The 27,996-nt window shown below is 41.2% G+C and overlaps 2 protein-coding genes across 5 annotated transcripts in view; one reads left to right on the forward strand and one right to left on the reverse strand.

The window, feature by feature from the left end:
* The window catches only part of PMM1 (phosphomannomutase 1), a 131,303-nt gene that overhangs the window by 32,184 nt on the left and 71,123 nt on the right, over window positions 1–27,996 (forward strand). The window lies entirely within an intron of this gene.
* CSDC2 (cold shock domain containing C2) lies at window positions 500–27,993 on the reverse strand. 4 transcript variants are annotated; one of them, XM_075286901.1, is made up of 4 exons: window positions 27,897–27,993; window positions 14,674–14,851; window positions 9,734–9,856; window positions 500–4,440 (listed from the first exon to the last, which is right to left on the reverse strand). In XM_075286901.1, the coding sequence occupies exons 2-4, from the start codon at window positions 14,841–14,843 to the stop codon at window positions 4,278–4,280; spliced, it is 456 nt and encodes a 151-aa protein (XP_075143002.1). In that variant the 5' UTR covers window positions 14,844–14,851; window positions 27,897–27,993; the 3' UTR covers window positions 500–4,277. The 4 variants fall into 4 exon arrangements, with proteins under 4 accessions (XP_075143002.1, XP_075143000.1, XP_075143001.1 ...); XM_075286899.1 differs by having other exon boundaries at window positions 14,674–14,885; XM_075286900.1 differs by having other exon boundaries at window positions 27,795–27,993.

Genomic DNA, 27,996 nt, shown 5'->3' on the forward strand with positions numbered 1-27,996 from the left:
CTTTAGACGGCGTTCACATTACAGTTGGTGACCGTCAGCAGTGCCAATAGCTATTGTCCTCTACAAGATTTTAGCAACGGACACTAGATGAACGGTCAGAAATCCGTTAAAATTTCCATTCATTTTAATGGTATATTATCTTGTGTCCGTTAGTGTCCGTTTACACCCAATTCGTCACAAGTCCGTTTTTTTCCGCAGGCCAAAAAATCCTACATGCAGGACTTTTGTGTCTGTAAGGGAGCATTCACACGGTGTAACGTCCCGCGAGATTTGGCACGTGTACGCCGCGTGACCCTTTGCATGCCGTACACGCTCCCATTGAGTTCAATGGGAGCGGGGAGCGTATGCGCCGCGCTAGTTTGCGGCCGTGAATAAATGCATGGCCGCAAACTAGCACGGCGCATACGCTCCCCGCTCCCATTGAACTCAATGGGAGCGTGTACGGCATGCAAAGGGTCACGCGGCGTACACGTGCCAAATCTCGCGGGACGTTACACCGTGTGAATGCTCCCTTAAAAGAAAAAAAAAATGGGTTGAAATGAATGGATTTTTAAAATGACCGCCGGCAAGTCATCCCCAAGCAGTTTTGCCTGGCTTTTCGGTGGAATCACAAAGGGCGAACAGCAACGCTAGTGTGAACGCCCCTTACTTGTACACTCCCCTGTATAGCGGTTATATGTGCTGTTAGCTCCAGCACTCATAGCAGTAAGATTAGGTTTACACAATGGCATTCCACTCCGCATTCCTCTGGGTGAACGCTTACTAATTAGCCAACCGGGAAATACCTAATACTCATTAATAACGGAAGCACTAGGGACTTCCCAGATGGAAGGCTGTCTGCTATCAGTTTTGGAGCTTATGGTACTAAAAACAGCTGAATGGAAAGAGAGGACGAAAACCACCAATGGCACCTCTAGAAATCAGCGACTGTCACAGTATACTGATTTCTAAAAGGTTCTCTTTCACATCAAAAATGGAGCTGCAGGCAACATGATACTTGCTGGCAAATTTGACAGAATTGGCAACAAAGCCTGTGAATGACGCCTCCAAAAGAAATGTGAATGCAGCATCTGCTTCTTATGAATATGTTATTATGACTATGAATATGACAAATCTGTTCTAAGTTCCGGTTGATTGTCCTGAAAACATTTAACAAATGTGCAAAGGGTAGTTAAAGGGAATGTACCATCAGAATTTTTTTTTTTTTTAATAAAGTTTTTAGAATTTCCCATTGCCTTTCCCATGCCACTATTTTTTGCAGCAGTCACTTCATTATCAGGGCAGACAGAATTACAATGACAGACATCTATCTATAGATATGGACCACCATTCATAGTAGGTAAAGGTGGCTCACAATGTATCCGGTCCACTTTACTATACAATGACCTATGGCCAGGTCACTGAGTATATTTAGAAATGTCTCCCATAGACCTCAATGAACAAACTACTGTGTATAGTCCATGTGATTGCTCTAAAGCATATCTGTAAATGTTTTTAACAACAGCTCGGGCAAGATGGCTGCTTCTATAGTCATGTACGGAAAATGAAAAATTTACAAACTAAAAATAAAAACTCATTAGATAAAAAGTAATATGGTTTTATTAAGGAAAAAAACCCCCACAAAGGAGATACATTCCGTTTACATTACCCTATGGGGTAGTTCTGAGTGCGGCACAACAGAAAGAAGGCATTACACTCCAGTTTAGCATATTGTCAATTCAGTGTCTGGTGGCAGGAAATAGTTGTCTTCTTTATCCTTATATTCTCCATTATAATTTGGAATATCAGACTGAAAACACTTTAAAGTGTATATGGCCAATATATAATAGAACACATTCAGTATTTAGCTGTAAAAGAAAGATTTACAAGTAAAGGAATAAAACGCATTAACAAAGCAGGTAATGTTACTTGTGCATGCTTCTTTTCAATGATTTTATATTAATTTATTTTACCTTTATGCTTCACAAATAATCACCTTCTGATGGTAGGGTCCCTTTATACACAGTCCAGTCATATTAATGTGACTATCGTCTACTTTTGACGTCAATGTTAAATAACCCATCGCAGAAGGCACGTGTCATCAGCCATCTGGGTGCACTCATCATTGTGGCAGGCACGATGGATCAGCACAAGTATACATCTATCCTTGCGGACCATGTTCACCCCTACATGCAAATTGTTTTTGCTCAGGATGATGGCATTTACCAGCAGGACAATGCGACGTGTCATAAAGCTCGCAGTGTACGTGTGTGGTTCGAGGAGCTCCAGGATGAGTTTACTGTACTCCCTTGGCCAGCAAATTCCCTGAACTTGAACCCAATTGAGAATCTGTGGGACCACCTTGATTGGGTTGTTTGCGCCATGGATGCTCAACCGAGTAACCTAGCGCAGCTGGACACGGCACTGGAGTCGGCATGGCTCAACATCCCAGTGACCATCATCACAGCATCCCCTCTCTTCCTGCAGGTCTCGCAACAGTCCGCTCTGCCAAAGGTGGTTATTCTGGATTTTGACAGTTGGTCACATTAATGTAACTAGACTGTGTATCTTGTCCTTTATGTCTGACGGATTATTACATTCCCTTAATAATATACTAGATAGTCTTCACAGAATAGAAGCTAGTCCTCACATTTCCTGAACTGATGTGTTTTTGCCATATAATGGTCTGAACCTACTGATAGGTAATAACCTTTAATAGAAAGCTTAAGAAATAACAGCAGTATTACAGTATATGAAAAAGAAAATAACTGAAGCTCTAAAAACATGCTATCATTTCCTACTACATGGAAGAAGGTCACGGCCAGCAAGCATACGAGCACTGACTGCTTCTATTTTATCTGTAGGCGAATCTGACTCAGAACCTAAATGAAAGAAGCATTAGTAACTTCATGCTTTTGCAAGTATAGTTCACGTTGTAACAACTTCTAGAAAATCATACAATACACATAAAGGAAATTGACCATAGGTCACATGCACTTACTATCATACCATTGAAGCACTAAGTAATCCAGTGTTTGATGGAATTCAGTACTTTGTATGCACTTACAAAAATATCCAAGGATCTATACGATAAATACCATTTTATTCAAACTGACTCTTGTGAATTACTAAATTATTTTTAATGGATCAACTGTTGCAGTAAAGAAAGTGTTTTATGATAGGTAGCTAAATATCACTGCCAGTATAATCTAAAGGGAACATGTCAAATTAGACTTCTTTAGCTATACTTTGCATCCAATACAGTATTACCAATAAATCAGTAAGTGGTAACCTGCTATAGTATGGACCTGCACTATGGTACTGACTGTGATTGACAAGTTACATCATTAATGAACACATATAAAAACCTCTCATCAAGCAAAACAAGCAAAACCAAATGTATTCAAATCCAACCAAACTTATGTAAAATAAGAGGGAAAAAGCATAGCTTTCAATACAAAACAGTGCACAATACTACGAGAATTAAGGCACTCACACACAAAATATTTATAAAAAAATCACAATAACATCTTTTCAACAGTATTAAAACCGACGGGAATATTCTGAAATCTGGAAGCAGGTCATATTTACGCCAGCTAAGAATATATAAGCTCAGTTCTCCTTCCACCACTGTAGTCAAGTGTACTGTATATGAAACCCATAAAATGAACAAATGCAGTGTTAATCATATATGGTATAATGATGCAGTACGAGATTGTAGAATACAAATGTTAACATAGCAATTGTGACTTGATGATACAAAATCTAGAAATGCAGCCATTGTTACGGTTTTAAAACCTGAAGTCTCAAGAACTGTTGAAAGCTCATATAAAAGCATAGAACTCTCTAAAGAGTGAGAAAAGGTTGGCTCGGAATTAGAGTGAAAACTTAGTTATTTTACATTTCACTGAATTACAGCAATAACAAATAAAAGAGTCAAATGATATGATACCGGAAGAGTGATAAAAAGATGGCAACACGTCCTACTACTATTGACTGATATATGCTGATATGCTGAGAATCAGGAGGATCCTGATAGTATATTGGTTGACATCCAGCTCAATAATATCAACATTAGTACAAGTGAAAAGCCTGGGAATTAAGATATTACAGATCTTAGGGATAGCTTGAACCAGTCTTTAGTCCTCATGTTCATTACTAAAGAAAAAAATATCCCAGCATGACTGGCTCAACCTTTCCAGAAGATCTGGTATGACTCTTGAAGGTGTAGACACTGGTTCAATATGGCAGTTTTATGTCTCTTGGTCCCCACCACCTATGGAAGGCTTTGATATATTCTAAGAACTAATTATCTGTCCTGACCAGGTCTCATGCTTTGTATGAGGAGAAAGGTGAGTCAGGACAACTTCCACAGCTTGAAATTTCTGGTTCTTGGGTGGGATTGGGCACATCTTGTACGTTACCTCATCTCCTTCCACAGGCACATATTCCCCCTCAATGCTGTAAGTTGAAAAAAAAAGAAAAGCAATAAGACTAAATGTTTGTCTTTGACAGAATTTCAGCCCTGCAAATAATCAAAAATATCCTGGTTTATAGAATTTATAGAATGAAACACTTTGCAGAAGTACCTTAGATCAGAGTCTAAAAATCATAACAGTCCCCAGCCCACACCCTCCCCAAAGCAAAAGAAAGGAACATCCGAAAAGAGCCATAGAGGGCTGTAGAGGGCAGACCTAAAGCGCCAAGCTAGGCCCCATAAATTGCCTCATACCTGTTTGGGACCTTTTCATGTGGGACCCTGCACTACAGTAATAATGTGGTTCACCTTGGTCTTTATCTTAGAAATGGTTGGGGTGGAGAGTATTAGTAATTAGTAGGATGCTATTTGGGCAGGAACAGTATGTACAGGATCTCAAGAGCCACAGAGGATTCCATATCAATTGCCTCTTCCAAAAAATCCAATAGAAGTGAAGTTTTATACCACAGACCCGCTCAACTAGGACAAGCACATGTCTCCAAAAAAGTCCAATGGAAGTGCACTCACAGAAGATGTGAACACGATGAGCATCCTCATGGCCACAACGGGGACACTTCACAACCAGGCTAAACTAAACAACTTACTAGGGGTAGGGGTACGATAAATCTTGTGTAACATATATAGATAGGAGAGTCTCTGCGCATCACAGAGTGACATTTTTGGGGTGATCTCAAGAACCTCATTGTCTTGCTCATCTGTCGATATCTCCCACCCATCTAGCCCAAGCTCACAGTGGGAATTTAGATAAATGATGGGATAAGAGGTTTTTATATATACTTCAAATACTTGAAATCTGCAGACAGAATGGCGTCCACTGTGGCATGATGAGTCACTGTCAGATCATGAAATCTCTACTGAACCAAATAGACATGTCTAAGCTGAAGACACTGCAAAAGAACCTACTGTATATGATAGAGAATAATCGGACTGTATTTGCTCAAAGTTTTGAAAGGTTCCATGCACTAACATGTGTATTGTGTGCAACCCTTTATCCTCCCAAGTATGAAAGTCGGTTAACTTATTACATTCAGGGAGCTGTGGATTCCGCCAGAATGGCGCATATTATGTACAACTCATTATCCCCAATATATAGTACAAAGAGTCTGTCCCATCACCTGCCTCACCCCTGTCTTTCTGCACAGAAAGTCTACAGAGGTTTCATCTGCAGACTTTCTTCTTCAATGATACCTATAGGCAAACCATTGGCATTTCCGTAGGTATAATAGTGTCCACTGCATATATCTTTCTGCAATTTGTACCTGGAATATGCTAGAATCCAGTTTGCAGTGACTGTAAAGTGCTGCGTTTTTTTTCTGTGCCGTTTACACTGTGGTATTTATGCTGAGGTGAAACCTCTGCGTTTACGCCATGTGGTGCCCTGGCCTAAAAATTTTTATCTATTTTTTTTCAAGCTAAACAATCTCTATTTTTCTGGGTTTTCATTATCTAACCCTTTTGCTGCCTATCCCGTTGGTACCGTTGTCCGACCCTCTTGCATCGCATTTTCCCCTCTGTGTCGGACGAGTGTTGGCGCTGTGGTTCCACTGTGGGATCCTTCCTCCATATCTGGTGGGACTGTGGAAAGATTCAGGAGTTTTGGTCATCTGTCTTTTCCCTGTACTCTAAGGTCAGTGGTCGCTCTGTGTCCCCCCTCCCCTCAACTGGCCCTCCTCTCTCTTATCCCTGGTAAGATTTCTAGGGTCAAAGGTGACTTACTACGCCATTTTCTGACGGCCGCCAGGACGGTCATTCCACGCCATTGGCGTAGCTCGGTGGTTCCCTCCCTGTTGGAGTGGCTCCAGGAATTCCTCCTCATTAGAAGGATGGAGGCTATTGTAGCGGAGGATCTTGTGGATTCGTCTAAATTCGAGACCCTCTGGCGGCCGTGGATTGTGTTTCAAGATTCGACTGAGTTCTCTTCGCTTTTTCCTTAACCCTTTTTTCTGGTGGTTCCCCTTTTGGAGTCTATGAGTGTCTTTCGTCCCACTCTTCTTCTGTCTCATTCTGTTCCTCTCTTCTAAGTTAGATGTTGTTCTCCTTCCCTCCTTTCGTTTCCTGTCCTCGTGGTGTCTTGTCTTCCCCTAGTCCTGTGTTATTCTGGTATCGCTCTTGGGGCCGTGTTGTGTCTGCAGATGTTCTTTTTGATTTGTTTTGATTTGTGTTCTGCTGGCACATTTGCCTCTTGTTTAGCCCGTCCAGGGCACTGTTTTGCTATTTTCCTGTTATTGGACTTGCTTTCAGTTAGTCTTCATTTTGCTATTTTGTAATGTTCTGTGATTCTGTTTCTTTATTTTGATAATTTCAATAAAATTCAGTTTACACCTAACCCTTTTGCTGCCATTGGCTTCTAGACAGTTTTCACACTTTTAACACAAATCTGAATCATTAAATAAAAGGGCGATATTGTTTTTATTGTTCTCAAACTCGCAGCCCCCACCCCTTCCCTAGACAAACAAAGAACAGAGAAGCAAAAATTCTCACCCTGCTTTCTAACTAGAGTTTCAGCCTCCCAAGCTGCATTCTGTAAACTTCTGGGTCCCCGGGGACCAACATAGTAATAAAGTTTAACCAGTAGCGGGAGGGCACTGATAAGCTTTATTGTTCTCTGGATAACCCCTTAGAGTATCACAAACACTAATGGCCTTCTCTACTTATGTCCCCATATACATCCACACTCCGCTTTGTGGACAATGTATATTTACTTCAATAGCGAGTGGAACTTAAGCCACTTTTAGAAATTTCTAGCAGTGGTTTGACTTTTTTGGGAAAAAGGGATTGAGTATGTTGGATTTTCTACACCAGCAGATGGATGCTGCAACAAAAATGACATCCTTAAATGATATTGCTGAAATTGCTAGGTTTGCCTAAATTTAATGCAGTTCATATGGGAATCTTACCAATGTATACTGGAAGAGAGTGGTTGAAGTGATATATACCTCAGTAACAAAGTTACAAATATAATAAAGTGAGCACTGCTGATTTGGAGAAGAACAACAGTGTTCTCCTTCATACAGCTAAGAAGTAGGGTCCTGGCTAGCTCAAATGATCTGGGATTTATACCCTGGATCTTTTGTTCAGCGTCCCCAATGTACGCTACCCCACAACCAACTATATCACTATGCTTAGGATGGTTTGCCTCCCTCAGGACAGCCGCTCTCCATCCTCATATTCCACAGCCTTGTAGTCAGTAAGAAGGCAGATTATTTATCATAGCCAACTGAGCCAGGTCGCAGGACAAGAGCCTCTCAGGCTGAAGGTCTGCACCACATAACAAAATGGATGTCCGGTGAGTATATGATTTAATTCTCTTGTAAACTCTAGGTGATGTGTTTTATTAAAGGGCTTTTTTGGGGGGAGAGCAATATTACTATTGGGGACACCAATGAAGGCATTATTACCAATACTCCTAGTGACACCCCCTAGGGCACTATTATTAATGGCACATTTATTTTCAAGAGCACTATATGGAACCAACTACTGTGGGGAGCCCTATCAATATGGTACCAATAAGTATTTGGACACTTGTGGTAGAATAGAAAAACAACATTTATTCATATTGAATAGTTGGTAGAACCCAGCAGATGCTTCCTTATGGATGGTATGGATCATCACAATACTCCCAGATGCCTGTTGAAACTCCAGGTGTATGTGAGCCATCGGTTGGTTGTGGTTTCTGTGGCCAGCACTTGTCGGTCTTTATCTCCCAATTTCAGGGGTCTGCCAAATCTGGGCATATTCTGACAATCACCGTTCACCTTCCACTTCATAATCACATAGGCCACTGTCGATTTTGGGTAATTCAGTTCGCTTGCTACCACTGTTTTGGGGGTGACTGGGGATCTTGGCGAGATGACTTGATCCGATTTATCTATTATAACTCACAATTATTATAACTCATGTTTTATAACTCAAGTTTTCTGGTGTGAGTTAGAATGGACATCGACACAAGCTCATACCTGGCGTAAATTTGCATTCTGGCACTGGGATGTCCTACAGATTTATGTATTTTAATAAAAATTAAGTTTCATTATAAATGCCAATATTGTAAATATATTCACTGTATTGGAGGTAAAGCAACAAGTGAGCATTGATTGTCTTTTGGCAATTTGTGTGAACCTATGGATAAATAATGTTGTTTGTGGGAGAATGGGAGAAACCCTTTACGGTGTGTTATATATTCAAGTTTTTCAGAAGTAGTTTTTTTTTAGCCAACACCTGGAGTGAATAAAAAAAGTAGAAGTAGCACCGTCACTCCTTTTATGACCCACACCTTGTTCTGGCTTCATCTGAAAACCTGAATATGTAAGTATGCCCCGCAGCTATTATCATTAGGGCGCTACCACATAGTGCTCTGAATGTAGTCATAGCCGCATTCAGTGCTGGATAAATCACTACTTTCCCTTATAAGTAAATGGAACAGTGATTAATTCCAGGCCATCTCTGATTACTAGCCATTATTATTGGTTATGCTGTTACTACATGGCCAGTAATGAGAAACAGCCTGTAAGTAACCCTCCTACTATTAAGGTGGATGTCGGAACTTTAAACATAGCCACTGGGTCTCTTCTCTATTATACAGATTGTGGACACTAATCCTACTGATGCCTTGGTCAAACCTGACCAAGACACCATTTTACTGGTGACACGTGGGCTCCTACATTTTGTCTGGGATTGCTGTCCACTGGAATTTGATCCAGGGGTGGTGATCTGTTGCCTAGACAGCCGGAAACCTATGGAAGACTCCCAGGCTTGTCTTCAATATACTATTACAGACTACCTAACACAGTATTTATGTAATTTACAATACTTTGCAGTTTATTGTATAAGTGATCCCATTGCTCCCACCATAAAGCTAAATGAAGCTTTTTAGGTAAGTGCCAATCTGGTCCTGCTGCTCTGATGGGTGTTTTTGAGGCAGAAGTCGCTGCTGCATGTGTCATCCCGTGTCTGTTTCCTTAGGCGTGTGATTGGCCTTAAAGGTCAAGTGTGGTGTGGTCTTCCACCTAAAGAAAACACCAGATCAGTAGGACCAGACCATGTTGGGAGATACCAGAGCACCGGGGATAAGAGAGTATGTTTTGTTTTTTTCTTCTCACCTTCCCCAGCTTAATATATATATATATATTATATATATATATATATAAATTATCCTGGACAACCCCTTTAAAACAATCAGAGAGATAAGCATCTCTCCAAAAATACATGACATTATCACATCTAATAAATAACGTTTTAAAACGAATATGATACACTTACTCGGAAATGTGTACAAATATGTCTTCTGTTCCATTTTCAGGAGTAATGAACCCATGACCCTGAGAACGGGAGAACTGCTTGCAGACACCCTTGTAGATTGGTCCTGCAGAAGCTCTTGCAGTGCTAATGAGAACATAGGAATGTATGGTCAACACTATCCTTATGCCTTAACTGCAAACTCATCACATATTTCAGCAATTACATATATATATATATATATATATATATATATATATATATATATATATATTTTTTTTTTTTTTAATTTTTTTTTTTGGGAGTCCATAGTCCCTGGATTTCCTATATTATAGTCATTTGAGCATTTTTCAGCTATTTGTTTGCTGTTTTACAGTTACTCCTGGCAAATTTACATTTATTAAAAAAAAACAGTAGTAGTAATAATAGATAGGGGTTGCTCTGTATTGTATACCCAGCAAGAGCAACAGTTATTTCAACTTTGATACAATCTCAGATAACCTTTAACATTGAAGTGAATGTCTTCCATTTGTATCTGTCATAAGTAAAACATTTTTTTCTGTTTTTCTGATCTTCTGAGCAACAGAAAAGAGATCAGTAGTGTGAATATATCCCTGATACATTATTTAATCTCAAAAATTTTACAAAAGATTAAACCAAACACCAACAAATCTTGACATTTTAAATACACAACCTGTTTACCAACTTGATTTAAAATTTGCTGAACTGTGAAAATGTATACTCTCCTTCCTTTTCAGCATCAAATAAAGAAACATTTATGCATACATGTTTTCACATGTTATTTGTACATCAGCATTCTGAAATGATTTCACAATATCCTTGGAAGCTAGTAGCAGCCTAGGGCAGTGAAAGCCTTGTGTTTGTTTAACACCCTCAGTATATAGGAGAAATGTATTATATAATGTACGGTGACTTCACATGCATCAGTTTGCTCCGTCTATGCTGCTTTCATACATGAGTGCAGTGGGCAGATTTTACACAAGTGAATAAGATTTCTAACCACAGATTTTTAGGACATGCTGCAGTTTTAACTCAGTCTTTTATTTAGTTAGTGTGGCAGATTTATTAAGACAGGCACATGAAAAAACCCTGAGAGGTGCAAGGTGTGCCCAAATTATCAAGAGGCTCAGCCTCTTAATAAATTGCCAAAGTGCTAAATCACCCATCTACAATCCAGAAACCACAAAGATGCTAGTCCGTGCCCTCATAATCTCCCACTTAGATTACTGTAACACCCTTCTCTATGGCCTCCCAGCGACTACTCTCACCCCCTCAAGTCTACCTTAAACTGTGCTGCTCACTTAATACACCTCTCCAACAGCTCCTCATCCTCCGCTCCCCTCTGCCAATCCTTTCACTAGCTACCCGTTGCTCCGCGAATTGAGTTCAAGTTACTAATGCATCAAGTTACTAATGCATACTAATACAAAGCCATCCACAACCTGTCCCCTCCATACATCTCTGACCTAGTCTCACACTACCTGCCCACACGTAACCTCAGATCCTCCAAAGACCTCCTACTCTGCTTGGCTCTAATACGCTTTTCACACAACCGTCTCCAAGATTTCTCTTGTGCATCCCCCATACTCTGTAACTCCTTACTAAGACACATAAGACTGACCCCCACAATCACAGGCTTCAAGAAGGCCCTGAAGACTCACCTATTCAGGAAGGCCTACAACCCCCAATAACACTACTGTTACTACAGCACCACCTGAACAGTCTCTACCCTCTCCTTCTGTCTCTATCCCTCTTCCCTCATAGATTGTAAGCCGTTGCGGGCAGGGTGTTCTATACCACTGTGCTAGTCAGTCATTGTTAGTATTATATTTGCCTGTATATTTTGTGTACTCAGGGCCGGCTCCAGGTTTTTATGGGCCCTTGGGCGACAGAGCCTCAGTGGGCCCTCTTGTAAAGGAGGTGGGGGAGTCGAGACACTGTGCGTTGCAGATGAAGCGAGTGACGTCATGCAGGAGTGTGGCGTCACCAACGCCATACCTCCCAATCTTTTAAAGAGTAGAAAGAGGGGCAAAATGTGCGGCGCGCTCTGCGCGCCGCGGCAAATTTAGTTCCACCCACTTTTATGTTGATTCCACCCATTCTCATTCATTTATTATGTGCTCCCACACAGTATAATCCTCCTACAGTCACCCGTAAATTATATGCCCCCCCTCCATCTCTCCCCCAGTTTCATATACACCCTTCCTCTGCCCCCAGTTTCATGTCCCCCCTCCATCTCTGTCCCCAGTTTCATCACGTTCTCCCCCTTCATCTGCCCACAGTTTAATGTCCCCCGTCTCTGCCCCAGTGTCATGCCGTCCTCCCCCCCTTCATTTGCCCCCTCAGTTTCATTGGGCCCCCTCCATCTCTGTCCCCAGTTCCATGCCGTTCTCTCCCCACCCCCTCCATCTGCCCCAGTGTCATGCTGTTCTCCCCCCCTCCATCTGCCCCAGTGTCATGCTGTTCCCCCCTCCCCTTCATTTGCCCCCCAGTTTCTTTGGGCCCCCTCCATCTCTGTCCCCAGTTTCATGCCGTTCTCTCCCCATCCCATTCATCTTCCCCATTGTCATGCCGTTCCCCCCTCCCCTTCATTTGCCCCCCAGTTTCATGGGCCCCCTTCATTATGTTTCACCTTAATATGTAATGTAATACAAAACAAACACTTACATCACTCACCTTCTATCACTCACCTTCCCTCGTTCCCCCGATGCTCCTCTCTAGTCACATACGCGATGCAGGAGCTGTGAGATCAGCTCCTGCTTAGCTCCGGACCGGCTTGCATGTGTAGGCGTGATGCGATGACGTCATCGCGCCTACACACGCAAGCCGGGGCCGGAGCTTTAAAGCAGGAGCTGATCTCACAGCTCCTGCATCGCGTATGTATTTCAGCTCATCAGCGGACGGACGCCGATGAGCTGAAATTGTGACAGGCAAGTGCCGGGGGGCCCCCAGAGGCTCTGTGGGCCCCGGCACTTGCCCGACTATGCCGTGCGCTGACGCCGGCCCTGTGTGTACTGTATGTAACCCCCAAATGTAAAGCACCATGGAATTAATATAATAATGTAAAGCACCATGGAATTAATGGTGCTATATAAATAAATAAATAAATAAATAAGAATAATAATAATTGACGATGGGCTGATAAATTTGCTCTACTGTGTTGAGGGTCTTTCTGGAAACAATTCTAAGTAATGCTTTCCTATAATTGTTACAAAAAGGCAACCAATACAGAGGCAAAATTGTAATGCAAAAAAAAAATCTGTTGTGTCAGTGGTGTCAGGCATCGCCAATAGGATCTTATCATATTTACCTTAACATATCAGAACATTTTTAAATAAAGGACTTGATTCATTTTTGAGAAACATTTTTGTTGTATTTTAGATTTTTACATTTAACATTTAATTTATTTAGTAAGATTATTTTTTGATGGAGGAATGAAAAAATGCAATTTTGCTATGTTGTTTCGAGTCTTTTATGCTGTTTGCCGTAAGGTAGGAAAAACTTGTTAACTCTTACCTGGGGTTGATACAATTGCAGAAATTCAAAGTATATATATATATATATATATTTTTTTTTTTTGCATGTACAATAAAATCTTGTTTTTCAATATACTTTAACCTTTTAGGTTAGAAGAGTACATCAACGCGCTATTGCCTCTATAATCCACCTGGAACTAGGAGTTTTATGAGGCCCATAAGGTGTTTCTTCCCAATATGAGGGGGCCAATTACTATAAACAATACATTAAATTTGAGGGGCTGGTACAGATTTAAGATTTGGACCCAGAAGCTTCATGTTACGCCTCTGCTAGTATCACACAATGTTATCACAGTGAAACACATGGTTTTTAACAATGTTTAACAAGGTTTTTAACAAAAAGTTGAACTTGCAAGACAATTTTCAAAAGTCACTACGACAAAGTTTCTGAATGAAAACTGAGCTGTGAATCTAGTCTTAGTTCAAGGTCTGGATCAGAGTCATCTCTAACAAGCTGCTGTTGAAGCAGGATGTCGGCTGCATATTAACGCCAACAACTACTGGTGACAAAGCAGGCACACGTCTTCATTACAGAGAGTCTACCACCTCACCCAAGCATACTCAACTGCTACTACCACGTTACAGTGATAAATAACATTCCTTTCTTATGTATGTTATTTGGAATGAAAACAACATTGAAGTGTTATACAAATGAGACAGTGCACTGGGAGCAGGCCTCCAACTCTGGGAACACTGTTTTAGCTGCTCAAGTAGGATGGGCGATGGCACAGCAGTGGGAGGAGTGGTCCAGACAGAAGATTGTAGAGGTCTGACTTACAATAGCAGTGCTCCAGGGAGCTATAGGCCCACCCTCAGTACAATAAGATATGTTATTTATAACTATGATGTGCTCTGCAATATGGTGGTAGCAGATCAATATACTTGGAGGAGGTGATAGACTCCCTTTAAAAACTGTTAGTGTTGGCATCGCCATCCTTTCACCATCAGAAGGGAAGGCCTTACTGCTCAGCGTCATCGCTAGGGAACACCCCCTCTGACAGTATAATGCTATGGAAAAGTACTGTCTGGGCATTCCATACTGCCCAGCAATAACGCTAGGCAGTAAGACCTGATTTTCTGACTGTGGGGAGATATCAGTGCCAAAATTGACAGCACTGATATTTCCTGCACCCCAACACACATTGGTTAAGCTGACATTACGCTGACTTCAGTGTGCTGTCAGCTTTCTGGCGTTTTAGAACAGCACGGGTTCCAGAGGACGTAAAAGGTCTTTAAATATATTGCAATTTTTGGAACTAGACTTTTTATTATGCACATACCCTCTAAAAGTATAATATTCAGGTCAAATGTCTGCTCTATTTTTATTCATTTGCATTGATCAATTTTAGAATAATAAAGTCATAAAATTACTACATTTTCTCAATGCTGGTACATTATAATACATACGCTGAATATGTCCGAGTTCTCTTCGTCGGAAGAGGGCTGGGAAGTTCTCCTAGAAAAAGATGACTCCTCTCCCAGAGTCGACTTCCTTCTCTGTGGAACGGGTATGATGGAGTTATCGGTGACTTCGGTGACTGAAGGGGTTGCGGTGGAGTGGTGGGATTAGAAGACATGTCTGCACCTATCAAGATGAGGAATATTCTACCCGTCTGTTACTAAACACAAACAAAAAAGATTATGAAGGAATAGCAGAATATAACTACATTGCATTTATCATATATAAACAGCTTAGCTATTGTTCTGCTTTTCAATGATGTAGTTCAATGACATAAGTATGTAGCACTCTGGCAGGCAGCAGTGCAACCTTGACAGATAATATGCAACCAGGGCAGAAAGCCAGGAAAACAGGACGAAAATAAAAAACATATAAAACAAAATATGATTGGTATAAAGTTTTAAACATATATCGGGTCACAGATTAGATATACAAACATCGAAACAGAACAAAATTATAGAAGACAAAGCACAGACATGCTGAAATACACTTGAACCCAAATGGCAGCAGCAGCACACATAATGGTGTTTATATTACATATTCCTTATGTTATCATTGTAACTTATCATTAGTAATATTTATAAAACAAAATACTAATGACTTCTGATCTGAATACACATTCTTGGAGCACCTCTGTACAGGTGACAGCCTCCTACTCCATTCACTCACATCTACTTATAGACTTCTGATCCAACCTCCTTTATATTGTCCCCTTTATATTGAAGTGGGAGATGGACTTGAACCTTTCTCTCAACCATGTATAAAGAGAGCATCTATTTCGTTTCACTCATGAAGCCTCGATTAGTTCCCGCTACCAGAAAGCCAGCTTTAAGATCTTGACTAGGTGGTACATGCGCTCGTTCTGCAGGTGTTGGAGGTATGGACTAGAGGATGGAACTATGCTTCATGTTTTCTGGTCCTGTGACGCTCTCTCCCTATTTTGGGATGGTGTTAAAAGGATTATCTTGCAGGTTACTGATACCTCCCATAATTTAGGCTCTGCCCTTTTCCTTCTCCATCTTTACCAGTATCTGGTGTGAACATATAAGAGTTCTCTACTGTACCTCCTGGTCCTTGCAACCTGGGCTTACATCCTGCAATTTTGGAAACGAGCGGAACCTCCACCTCTCTCCTTCTGGTTCTTGAAGGTCAATAGTTTATGGCGAACCTGACCTCTTTCCTGCATCACAATGTTGAGGTCTGATACCACCTCACGGGATTAGACTGCGACATTCTGTGTCCTCCCGATGTAGGGGGCTTTGCCCTTCTTCTGCTCTCCCCCCATCTTTCTTCTCTTATTTTTCTCCGAATCCCTCTCTCTACTCATTGTCTATTCTTACTGTAATCTACCTTTTCCTCTATTGACTGTCGCAGCCTTCTTGGTTGCTCTGCCTGGTGGCTTCTGGGTCACCTTGTTTATGTTTGTTATATATGTTCTTGTACTTTATACTTTTGAATTGAACAAAAAAATAAAATACTGATGTATGTGGGGTGTCAGGAGTCATTATCTCACTGTCCAACCACAATCAAGCTTCAGTCTTCTCAACAAGGAATATATTGGGCCCAAATATCTTCTTATTTAGAAGAATCTATTATGCTATTTATTTTCCAGATACCAGAAGTTGCTATTGGACAGGAAGCACATACAGCAGCGCTCCTATACAAGTTATAGTAGCAGAGATACCATTTCCAGAACCAACACTATGCAGTGAATGCGGCTGCTGTGCCTTTCATGTTTTGGAATTTGCAACATGTTAATTACACCTATGGAAACGCAGGTGGTTTCCCTATACGTATAATGGAAGGAGAAAATCCGCAGAGGTTTCCTTTCTGTGAAAAGCGCTGCAGGAAAAACCGCAATGCATTTATGCTGTGTTTTTTTCCCACAACTTTTTTTCGCTGCAGCCTTCTATGTAGAGTCATAGCCTATGGGAGGTGACCTGTCAGGAGATATATAACTGACAGCTATTGACCATGTATGTTGATCTTCAAAGAGTAGTAAATGTGTTACCTAAACTAACCAGCATTCACATATTCAAAGCCTATAATTTCAGCCCCTCAGTGCTCACTGCCTCTGTTGCTTGCTGCAGAGGTAAAATACCCATATGAGCATGACGGCCATTCACTGGTGTCAAAAGTGTTGTCTATATGTACAGTACAAGACTGCAAAGCCTAGTAACTGGCTGCTTCAATCATGTGCGTGAGTGCATGACACATCACAACTGCAGTAAACAAAGACTAGTGGAGACTACATGACTACATGGGAATTGAAAATTTGTTATTTTAACACTTCTCCTGTTTCTAGCCAATCTCTTAAAATTCTTAGACTGCTTTTTTTTTTTTTTTAAAGAGGAGCTTTCACCATTCCACATAGTTACATAGTCACTACAGTTGAATAAGGACATATGTCTATCAAGTTCAACTAACTCCAATATGCCAACTAGCATATTGGGTGTTGAAACTAACAAAATTATTGATTGGGAACAATGAGGGCAAGAGGACAAATTCGAACGGAGCTGGAATTAGTGAACTGCTGCTTATTGCAGGATGCAAAGGACTGGAGTTGGTGGAGGTGTGACAGGTCCCATTTTAAATGGATGGTCTGGTGCTGCCCATTGCAGACCAATCCTGCCAGTCCACTGATGTCTTTCTGTGCAAGTCCCAGGATCACTTTCTGATGCCGCTAATTTGCCTCAGTTATCATGTGACCACTGAGGCCAGTCAGCAGCTTCAGTGGAAGGGATCCTGGACATCACCGCCAATCGAGAAGCTGCACTTCAAGAAGACACTGGAGCAGCAGGACTGTGCTGGGAGGACACAGGAGCACCGGAGACAGGTGAGAATGATTTTTTTTATATTATTTTTTTTTCACCTATTTTAAAATTAATTTTTTGCATGAACAACCTCTTTAAGTGTGTAGTGTTACAAATACTGAGCCTCTCAGAAATAATTTATGGAAAAATCATTTCTGCAAAGATATACATTTCTTGACAGTTTTGTGAAGGAGACGTATGTAATCTGCTGATTTCAGACCTGACTTCTGCCTAAGTCTTAAGTACCAATAGCTCACAATCAACTTAATCTTATCACGTTATAGGTTATAGGTTGGACTTGATGGACTAATGTCCAACCTCATCAACTATGTAACATATGCATATAATATGATATGCAAAGAAAATTGAAACATAATGGGTTTGAAGCACAGGGCAGAGAACGAAGGCAAAACCTGATGTTCTTTCTTCACCTCCCAAGCAGCTATTATGATTACTGGAGCAACCACCAGCAGGGGCCAATACTGTACACTCCACTTATGAGCAGCAGGGATGACATCTCACACCAATCCCCTGCCTGTACCATATGCTCACTCCAGAAAAGATAAGTGATCCCCATTGAGAAGACAAAGGATCTAATAAAGATTCTGGCCATCCTAAGTCTATAGTATACTACATTATCAACTACAAGCTTTTCTGTATACATAGAACACTTGAAGCAAATCTGTAAGTGATTTCTGCTGCCCTATCTGAGAGCAGGATATGACAGCTGCAGAGAAGCTGATCTCAGTGATCTATAGGTTTATATGATTCGGACAGGATTTCTGAGTAAAAAAGGAAGAGTATGTCCTCAAAGGACTTCTAGAAGAGACAGCGATAGTCCTGCTTACACGCAGTGATTGACAACTCTCCCTGCATAGGTGCATAGGCGGAGTATATAGGACTCTCACTGACTCTCCTAGGAGTCCTGTCAAGCATTCATTCTACTTGCTCAGAAATCTTTCTCTAAATCACAGAGCTCAGTTTCTGTCCCTCTTTCAGAATTTTCCTTCATATTAGACTGAAAAAGGTGCGGCATATTATAACACATCATATAATAGACAATAACAATAATACCATTAATTACTCTGTATCACTTAATATTATTGGAGCTATAGAAGGTTCCTCAGACAACTGACTGAAATTTGCATAAAATGGAGTGAACACAGTGAGTACTTATAATCTACTATTTGTATACGCTATATTCTCATATGGTACAATTTTGATTCCCACTGTGATTGTAAAGCTATGGCATTCCTTGATAGATAAATAGGTTACCTGTAGAATATTCTATGATGGTGTGGCTACTGATACTTCCCAGAGGAGACAAGCAAGAGGAGAGAATCCACCTTCCCCCAGAAGGACTGTATATATGGACAGGTCCAAAGTAAGTGGATAACGTCAGTATTACAGGGCTGGCATCTATGACATCTAGAATGAGGCAGACTGCACATTTTTTGTAGATGGGCTGGAGTGAGGTAACATTAAAATATCCTGAATATTTGTATTAATCTATTTTTAGCTGAAGGAGAGACTTGAGAATGTGACTCCAATATCTTACTCCACTTCTCTTCTGTAAGACATGAGAGGAGTTGCTTATATAGGGTAAATATCAGACCTATGATGTCTTGTGTCTTAACAACCCCTATCAAGTGGAAGTCAGAGACTGGTGCCTGCCAGGAGATGGGGCTTCCACCTCATGGCAAAGTTATCTATACTGTAGAAGAATTGTCTGCTTATTTCGGAGCCTTGTGGTGACCTCTTCAAGCCTGCCTTTGCTATGGAGCCACACACTGCCCCAGCTGCTGGTGTGATGATCTGGGGAGCCATCAATGTGACAGTTGGTCATCCCTAGTAGTGATACCAGACACGTACAGCTGAGCGATATGTACAGGATATCCTACAGCCACATCTGCTGTCTCTTGTGGCGGGGCTTCCAACTGGTATTTCTCAGCAGAATAATGCTCTCACATACAAAACACGGATTTCCAGGACCATCTGGCAAATGTGTCATAAGAATCCATACAGAACCTTTATGCCTCTATATCCTACTGTACCCAACACTGTACTTGAGCATCCTTTTAATTTTATCCTTTTCCCCAATAAACTTCTCATTTTGTAACCTCTTACATATATCATCATTACATTTACAGGCAGACAGTATCTTTCCATTCCAACAACTGCTTGGTGTGTAACTTATTTTTGACAATGAGCTTATGTTTTAAACCTTTAAATACTTTGACTTTCCAAACTATATATTATTTTCTTGAGAATTGAGCGTTGATATTCTTGTACACGTTACTTTCTGCAATGTTACAAGAGATGCATTGTATGTCAACCCAAGTCCTATATGTACGCTTGTGTTTATATACCAGAAGTCTTTGCGGTTTTCATTTGTATATTGTCAAGTCCTTCTGGCAATGTACATATCACACTCTGTGATTTTACATAATAGACAGTTGTGCTAACACATAGGCTGTAAATCTTAAGCAAGTTTCCACATGTCAGTTATTTTGAAATAATGTTTGCTCTTCAAAATCCTACACGCATCCTTTGCAAAATCTGGAATTAAAAACACGTATATCTACAAGATCTTATAAGATAGTTCCAATTTTCTATTTAAAGAAATGGGATGATTTTTCAAGGGACTCCTTATTGGGAATGTGTAACCGGGAAACTGGATAATCAAGCCGGCAACAGTGAAAGTAGGGGAGATAAAGCAGAGCATCATCATACCTCAGTCCAGTAGATGTACAATGTGCCTGAAAATTTGTTAATATACAAATAAGATTCAAGTGCAATGGGGTCTCCGAGGGCTTTGTATTTGGTTTGAAAACATTTGAATTGGGTAACTTGTCTTGATACAGCATCACTGTTTTGCAAACAGGGCTGTTATTGGTAATGAGCACTCTTAGGCTAAGGCCCCACATTGCGGAAAGGCATCTTTTTTTGTTGCAGATTTTGTTGCGGTTTTTTGAGCTAAAGCCAAGAATGGCTACAAAAAAAAATAGGAAATATATATAAAAAAATACTTATACTTTTATCTTTTGCTCAATCCATTCCTGGCTTTGACACAGAAAACCGCAACAAAATCTGCAACAAAAAAAAGCTACGATTCTGCAATGTGGGGCCTTAGCCTTAGGTACACTTGTCTCCAATAATAGCCATGTCTAATAGTCCTGTCGACCACCTGACCTAAGTGCAAATGCTTACAGGGTGGTTGATTGCACCTTCTATTGAGCAGAAAAGATGCAGATTATTGGCAGAACATCTCTCTGTGTGATCATTGCAATGCTGATGATAATCCATGCAGCTGAATGGCACAGAAACAATGTACTAATATCTGGCAGAGTAATACAGCCCTTACTGTATATAAGACTGACCCCCACAATCACAAGCTTCAATAAGGCCCTGAAGACTCACCTATTCAGGAAGGCCTACAAGTTCCAATAACACTACTGTCACCACACCACCATCTGAACAGTCTCCCCTCACCTTCTGTCTCTATCCCTCTTCGCTCATAGATTGTATGCCCTTGCGGGCAGGGCCCTCTATCCCACTGTGCCAGTTGGTCCTTGTTAGTATTATATTTGTTTGTATATTATTTGTTTGTATATTTTGTGTACTGTATGTAAACCCCCAAATGTAAAGCACCATGGAATTAATATAATAATGTACAGCACCATGGAATTAATGGTGCTATATAGATAAGATAAAATAAATAAATAAATAATAATAATAATAATATTTGCTTGGTTACAAACAAACTCTTGTACCCCAGTCCTGCACTATTCCAGCGGTTTTCACTAGTCTATATTACATGCTGCACTGCATGCAGGTCCTCCATGCCCAGGGTGGATGCCCAGGGAGTGAGTGTTGATCTGCATTCATCACTTGCTCCCCACTTCCTATCTGCAGAATGCGCCAAATTCCAACATCATAGCAGGCCCCGAAGCACAGTGTAAGCATGGAGCAGAGTGGTAAGTGATAGATGCAGCTCACCACCAGCTCTCCAATGAGCAGATGGCATATGTAGTACAGAATGTATTATAGACATCACTAGGTGTGGGGCACTGTTGGGCCATTATGTTACATGTGGGTTCAGACATGTGGCTTTCCCAAGCGTTTCCCAGTTTTCAGGCCCCCTTACCTGATGAGTGTTCACTTTCACCTGGGTGCTGGTGAGGACACAGTGAAGTGAATACTAATGCATCCCGTAAAATTTTATTTGTGATTGGAGACCCACAATCACACCTGATGATGGGGTTTTATTTTACTATTTTTAATATTATATGTTACTAACAGGAAAACCTACCATTGAGAGTAATGGAAACAGTGACCCAAGCAGCAGAGGGGTGTCTTTACATGTATCGTCATTGAGTATGATCCTGGCTTCAAAAAATTTTTTGTTTTAGTGACTGGGGAAGACTTGGTAAAGGCTCATTGTTAGAGATGAGCGAGTACTGTTTGGATCAGCCGATCCGAACAGCATGCTCCATGGAAATGAATGGATGCACCTGGTACTTCCGCTTTGACAGCGGCCGGCTGCTTAACCCCCCGCGCGCCGGCTACGTCCATTCATTTCTATGCGAGCGTGCTGTTCGGATCGGCTGATCCGAACAGTACTTGCTCATCTCTACTCATTGTAAGATGGTTATTGTATTGAATGCTGCCACATATTTAGAAATGCAATTTAAATGTAACTGCATGTGACCACTGAGGCCAATCAGCACCTAAGGGAAGGGACCCTGGACGTTACAGCCAGTGAGGACATCCGGCAAAAGAAGACAGCCTAGCAGTAGGACTGGATCGCACTACGGCAGGTGAGTATGCTTTGTTTATTAATTTGCACCTTCCCTGGTCCAATAATAAAAAAAAATATATATGCTGGACGACTTCTTTAATATCGAGTTTAGTTTGAAGCCAGAATGGGCTTTATTTGGTATATTTATGTAGATTGATGGTCAATGTAGCGTTCCATAATACCAAGAAAACCAACTCTTAATATTAGAGACTTGAAAAACTATACTTCACACTTGGATCTCCCCCAAAGCACCATCCGTTAATCTGTTCCTGGGGTATTTAATAAATATGGATAGAATGTTTTTTTTATAGCCTAAACTGAGCATAATCCATAAATATATATGATCGATAATGGGCAAACACCTTGACCCTGGACCAATTCTTTGTGCGAAGCTGTTTCCGGAGACCACATGAGTCGGAAACAAAGCTCTATCCGTTGTATTGCGGCCTGGCGCCTTCACTGCAGCTCTACTCCCACCCAGCTGAGCCACAGGTAGCAAATACAGACTTATGAAAAAAATATGTGTACATGATCAGGGAACAGAGAACTGGTAGTCAGTAACCACAGAATATTATTATAGCTGTTATAAGGCAGTGCATTAGGTAGTTGTCATTATCTTTCCATCAAATGGCAGTGATGTAAGAAGAGAGATTTCCTACATAGAAATTAGTCAAGCAAAGAATTTATATTTGGGATCTACAAAAAGGATTCATGATCCCAAATTTAGGATTCAACAAGAATGCCAACTTATTTAGCAGACATTCACTAGCAATGTCATGTGAATTTCTGTTGCTCTCAACCGTCACAGGATGAGAGCAACAGACTTTAACTGTGCAGAGTGACGGACATAGATGGAGCCCCCTCTGTCTGTGTCTGTTTCTACCGACTCCCATTGAATTTCGATTGTTCCCAAGACAGAAGCTTTCTTCTATCATGATTTTTAACACGAGAGTGAATGCAGATGAACACCAGAGGGTGCTTTGTCTCCATTATACAATGAATGTCCGTTGCTCTCATCCTATGATGGACAAGAGCAACAGACATTAATAATAGTCGTGAAAACCCTGAACTGAACATCACCTGTTTCTTTCAATTTTTAAGTGGTGTTCATCTGTAAAGAATAGGATATGCATCTGCAACGGGGATTACAAACAACCATAAGATAGCTTCTACCTGTGTTTTCTTGACCCTTCCTCTTTCTTTCCTCCACATTGGTCAAGTTCTTTCCTGTTTAATGAACCATAGCTGAAATTTGTTCCAGTCAGGTTCTTATGACACCAAGATGCTCCACTACAAGCAAAAAGATGATATATTCTGTTCTTTGGAGGAATACAGTGTTCAAACGACCAAGCTCTTTCACTTTTCTGTCGAGTCTCAGAGACAAACACATAGGGAAGAGGTAGAAAAATAACTTTGCAGCAAAGGAGAAGGTCTAGCCAATCTAATATGATCTTATAGAAGATATATTGTACTGTAAAGAGGATAAAGAAAAAGCTGTAATCAGTTTCCCTGCTGACACAAGAAAGGCCATTAGCAAGAGGTTCCGCATAGATTGCAGCTATAACTCATACCAGGTATCTGAAGAATCCCTGACCAATCATGGTCTTAAAAAGTGGCAAGTGAGACACAAAGTGGACACATTGGTACATCTTTGATTCTTCTCAATGCTATGTGACAAAGAAGTGACTAGTATTCTGGAGTAAGCAAGTTGTTAAAGGGGCTCTATCATTCAGAAAATGGATTTTAAGATAAGCATATGCCTGAATAGCTGCCTCCAGTTCTTCTAAAGACACCCCTCCCCCGTTTTTAGTAAAAATCGGTAAAAACAATATGCTTATGAGGCTCACCGAGCACCCAGGGCAATCGAGCATCCCCACGTCATACCTCAGTAACGCCCCTTGGTGGCTTGTGCTCCGTTATTCCCTCCTCATCCACACTTGCCGTAACACCTACATCCTCTGTTGTCTCACTCCTGGCGCTTCAAATCCCATGCATGAAGTAGTAGCACTCCATTCTGAGCGCTACAGCACATGCCCGAGCGCCATTTTCTTGCAGCTACCTATAGAACTCAACATACTGCTCAATATGCTGTTCTATTGCGAGCTACGCCATAATGGCACTCGGGCATGCGCAGTAGCACTCAGAGCGGAGCGTTACTGCGCATGCATGGGATTTGAAGCGCCAGGAGCGAGACAACAGAGGATGTAGGCGGTACAGCAAGTACGGAGGAGGATGGAATACTAGAGCACATGCCAAGGAAGGGCGTTACTGAGGTATGACACAGGGGGTGCTTGCTGACCCTGGGGAATGCCCAGGGTGCTTGGTGAGCCTCATTAACATATCATTTTTACTAAAAACAGGTGGCGGGGGCTTTGGAATAACTGGAGGCAGCACCTGAATAGCCTTTTTCAAGGTTATTCAGGCATATGCTTAGCTCAAAATCAGTTTTCTGAGTGATAGAGCCCCTTAAAAGGAAGTCTGTCAACAGGAAAATCAGTATCATGCTAATAGGGCTACTTCCACTCTTTCTAAAGATGCCATTCTTACGCCGGGTTCACACCAGCGCCTGAACTCCGTTTTCAGGTTTCCGTCTTCTGCATGCAGAAGACGGAAACCTGTCATGCTGAGTCCGGCTGTGAGTGCCAGTGAGTGTTTTATGCACTCCGCGGAGCGCATAAAACGCTCACCAGCGCACACAGCCCGAGACTTTTCAAGCCCATTCAAATGAATGGGATTGAAACATGCCGGCAGGTTTCCGTCTCCTGCCTGTTTTGTGCAGGAAACGGAAACCTGCATAACGGAGTATGAAACATCCCGGCAGGTTTCCGTCTCCTGCCTGTTTTGTGCAGGAAACGGAAACCTGCATAACGGAGTATGGGCGCAGATGTGAACGAGCCCTTATTCTGCATTGCAGCTACATTTGAATGAAAATCAAGGTTTTATTCTTATGCAAATTACCTGAAAAGGGCTTTAAGGGCGTTTCTTCTGTGTCTGGGGCTTCACTCTCTGTTTTAGATAACCACCCCTAACTGCTGCAGCCCCGCCACAAATTGTTTGAGTGACATCTCTGTCATACTTTGTCTGCAGTTATGGGCAGCTATCTAGAATGGAGAGCCTTTTTCTAGAAAATGTAGCTTCAACGCAGAATAAGAAAGGCAATCTTTGGTAAGCGTAGAAGGCGGCCTACAAGGTACTAATATTAGTTTGATACCAATTTTCCTGATGACAGACATCAAAGCTTGCAGCTCTTGCAGACTGGTCAACGTGCCCACACTGGCTACTGTATAGAGCTGAAAGTGACTGCAGTGGGCACCCAAGCAGAATTGTACAAAACAGCAATATAAAAAACTGGTCGGTCTGATGAATCAAGTTTTATTTTACATCATGTAGATGGCTGGGTGTGTGTGGGCTACTTACCTAAGGAGAAGATGTTACATGGATCTGGTGAAGCAGTCTGAAGAACTGGACAATGGTCTATTGGAAGGGCAGCATGGTGGCTCAGTGGTTAGCACTGCAACCTTGCAGTGTTAGAGTCCTAGGTTCAAATCCAACCAAGGACAACATCTGCAAGGAGTTTGTGTTCTCCTTGTGTTTGAGTGCTTCCCCCCCAAAGACACACTGATAGAGAATTGTAGATTGTCAGCCCTATATGGGAAATTGACTTACAGTGTCTATAAAAGTAATATGATGGCGTTATGCTAGTAAATAGACTTGAAAACCTTGAATTCTAACATTTATGTGGATGCTACATTAACACATTCCACCTAAACATAGTTGCAGGTCAAATACAAGTGTAAAGGAGTTAGAGGTGTTGAACTTGCCTATGAGTTCCCCATATTCAGTGGGATGTAGTGAGAAAGCAAGTGCAATCTGACAATTCACAGAATCTGGTGCCAGAAACCAAAGAACATCTACAGAGATCTTGTAAAATTTATACCTTGATGGGTCAAAGCAGTTTAAGAGAAGAAAACGGGAACCTACACATTATTAGATTTTAATGCCTTGGCTGATCAGTTATCAATACACTTATCTACATAAAGCTGCTAGAATCGATCACTTCCATTTAGATAGTAGGATTGGAAAGAACTATGCATCAAGTACATAAGAACAGCAGCCTGTATCTGTCACCAGTAAGATTTCTTCATACATAATCATGCAGGATATCTCTATAATATAGTGGACACTATATACAGTACTGCAAGAGATGTTTGTCATTCCTATGCGGAAATGTAAATGGACAAAATAATTATTAAAAGTGCCATGCATTAAAGAGGATATAGCCGCAAAACCTTTCTCCAAGGATTTTTAAGAATCCTCCACAATGGATCATCCAGTATATTTCTGTCTCATACAGAACTGGCTAAGCCACAATACATAAGAGCCAGCCAAGCTTTTAGGATCACAGCATAGACTATATTATTGCTTAGGCCTGTGATTCAGTTCGTTTCTGAAATGAGTCATTTGTTCAACCAGAATTGTGTTTACACCTCTCGGATCTACAGGACCAAGGCATTATCTGTATGCTGCACTAGGGAAGCTGCCAGCCATTTAATAAGTATTGTGTTTAGAGCCGCTCTGCCTGCTTTGATTATTAGGACTGTCCCTGGGGGTGTTATTGCGAAAGGATTTGTCACCAGATTATTTTTAACGCCCTATTATACACTGTCTGGATCTTCTTTGTGTCTCATTTTAGTAGCAGGTGGATTCTGTATCTTACTGAAGAAATCATATCCTTTATACAGAAGGTATATAACAGCTAGAGTTGTTTTCCTGAACCACACAAGGCAGCTAAAAAGGCAATACTACTGCAATGACTCGGATCTACTAGGATTGTGACACATGAAGAAATCCGCCCTTATCTGGCCAGCAGGAAGAAACAAAATCTGGCTTCAGAAGGGCAGAACAAACCTGTCCCAGTCTCTGTGGATCTGTGTACGGAACAATCACTGTTTTGGGTGTAAGCCTTTTGTTTTAGGGATACATAACATATTACAGTCTTGACAGTTTATGGTTGTAGTAGATGTTCATTTCCCAGCATGAGCAATGTATCTTCTTATTAGCCTCTGTGTTTAGCTAAGCATACACAGCAAGGTTTGCTACTACACTGCAAACATAGGGACCAAAATACATGACATTTAGATAGGTCTAGTATGCTGTGGATGGTAATTTTAGCCTTTTGCTATCAGGTCGCATGATCTCTCTTATTTATCACCACAGGCAATGGGCATCGTACACATTCTGATACATATAATTGATCCACATTCAGAAAAAACCAAATATGATTTTTGCACCGTGTATTGTCAGCAGAGAATAGCTGTGTATACACATTTTGCATGGGCTGAAAATGTTATGGGATATAATGATCCATGCATCGCTACATGTCTTGACACCCTTTGCATACCACAGCTGATTTGGACGATAACAAGATATGGTGGATTTAAAGGGTCTTCCTTACCTTGTCTTCCCCCACTCACAGATGACAGGCTCAGCTGTCATTCAGGTCTCCTCCTCCCAAAACAGATATGAACACTGTATGTATGTAATCCCTAGTCCTCACCTTCTAGAGACACTTAAAGGGCACCGTTCTCCTAGATCCAAATCTTCCTTGTTATTTTGCATCTAAATTCTCTTGCACACCCCTCAGTGGTGACGTCTGT

This window comes from Leptodactylus fuscus, chromosome 9, assembly GCF_031893055.1.
Source record: "Leptodactylus fuscus isolate aLepFus1 chromosome 9, aLepFus1.hap2, whole genome shotgun sequence".
Classification (NCBI taxonomy): Eukaryota; Metazoa; Chordata; class Amphibia; order Anura; family Leptodactylidae; genus Leptodactylus; species Leptodactylus fuscus.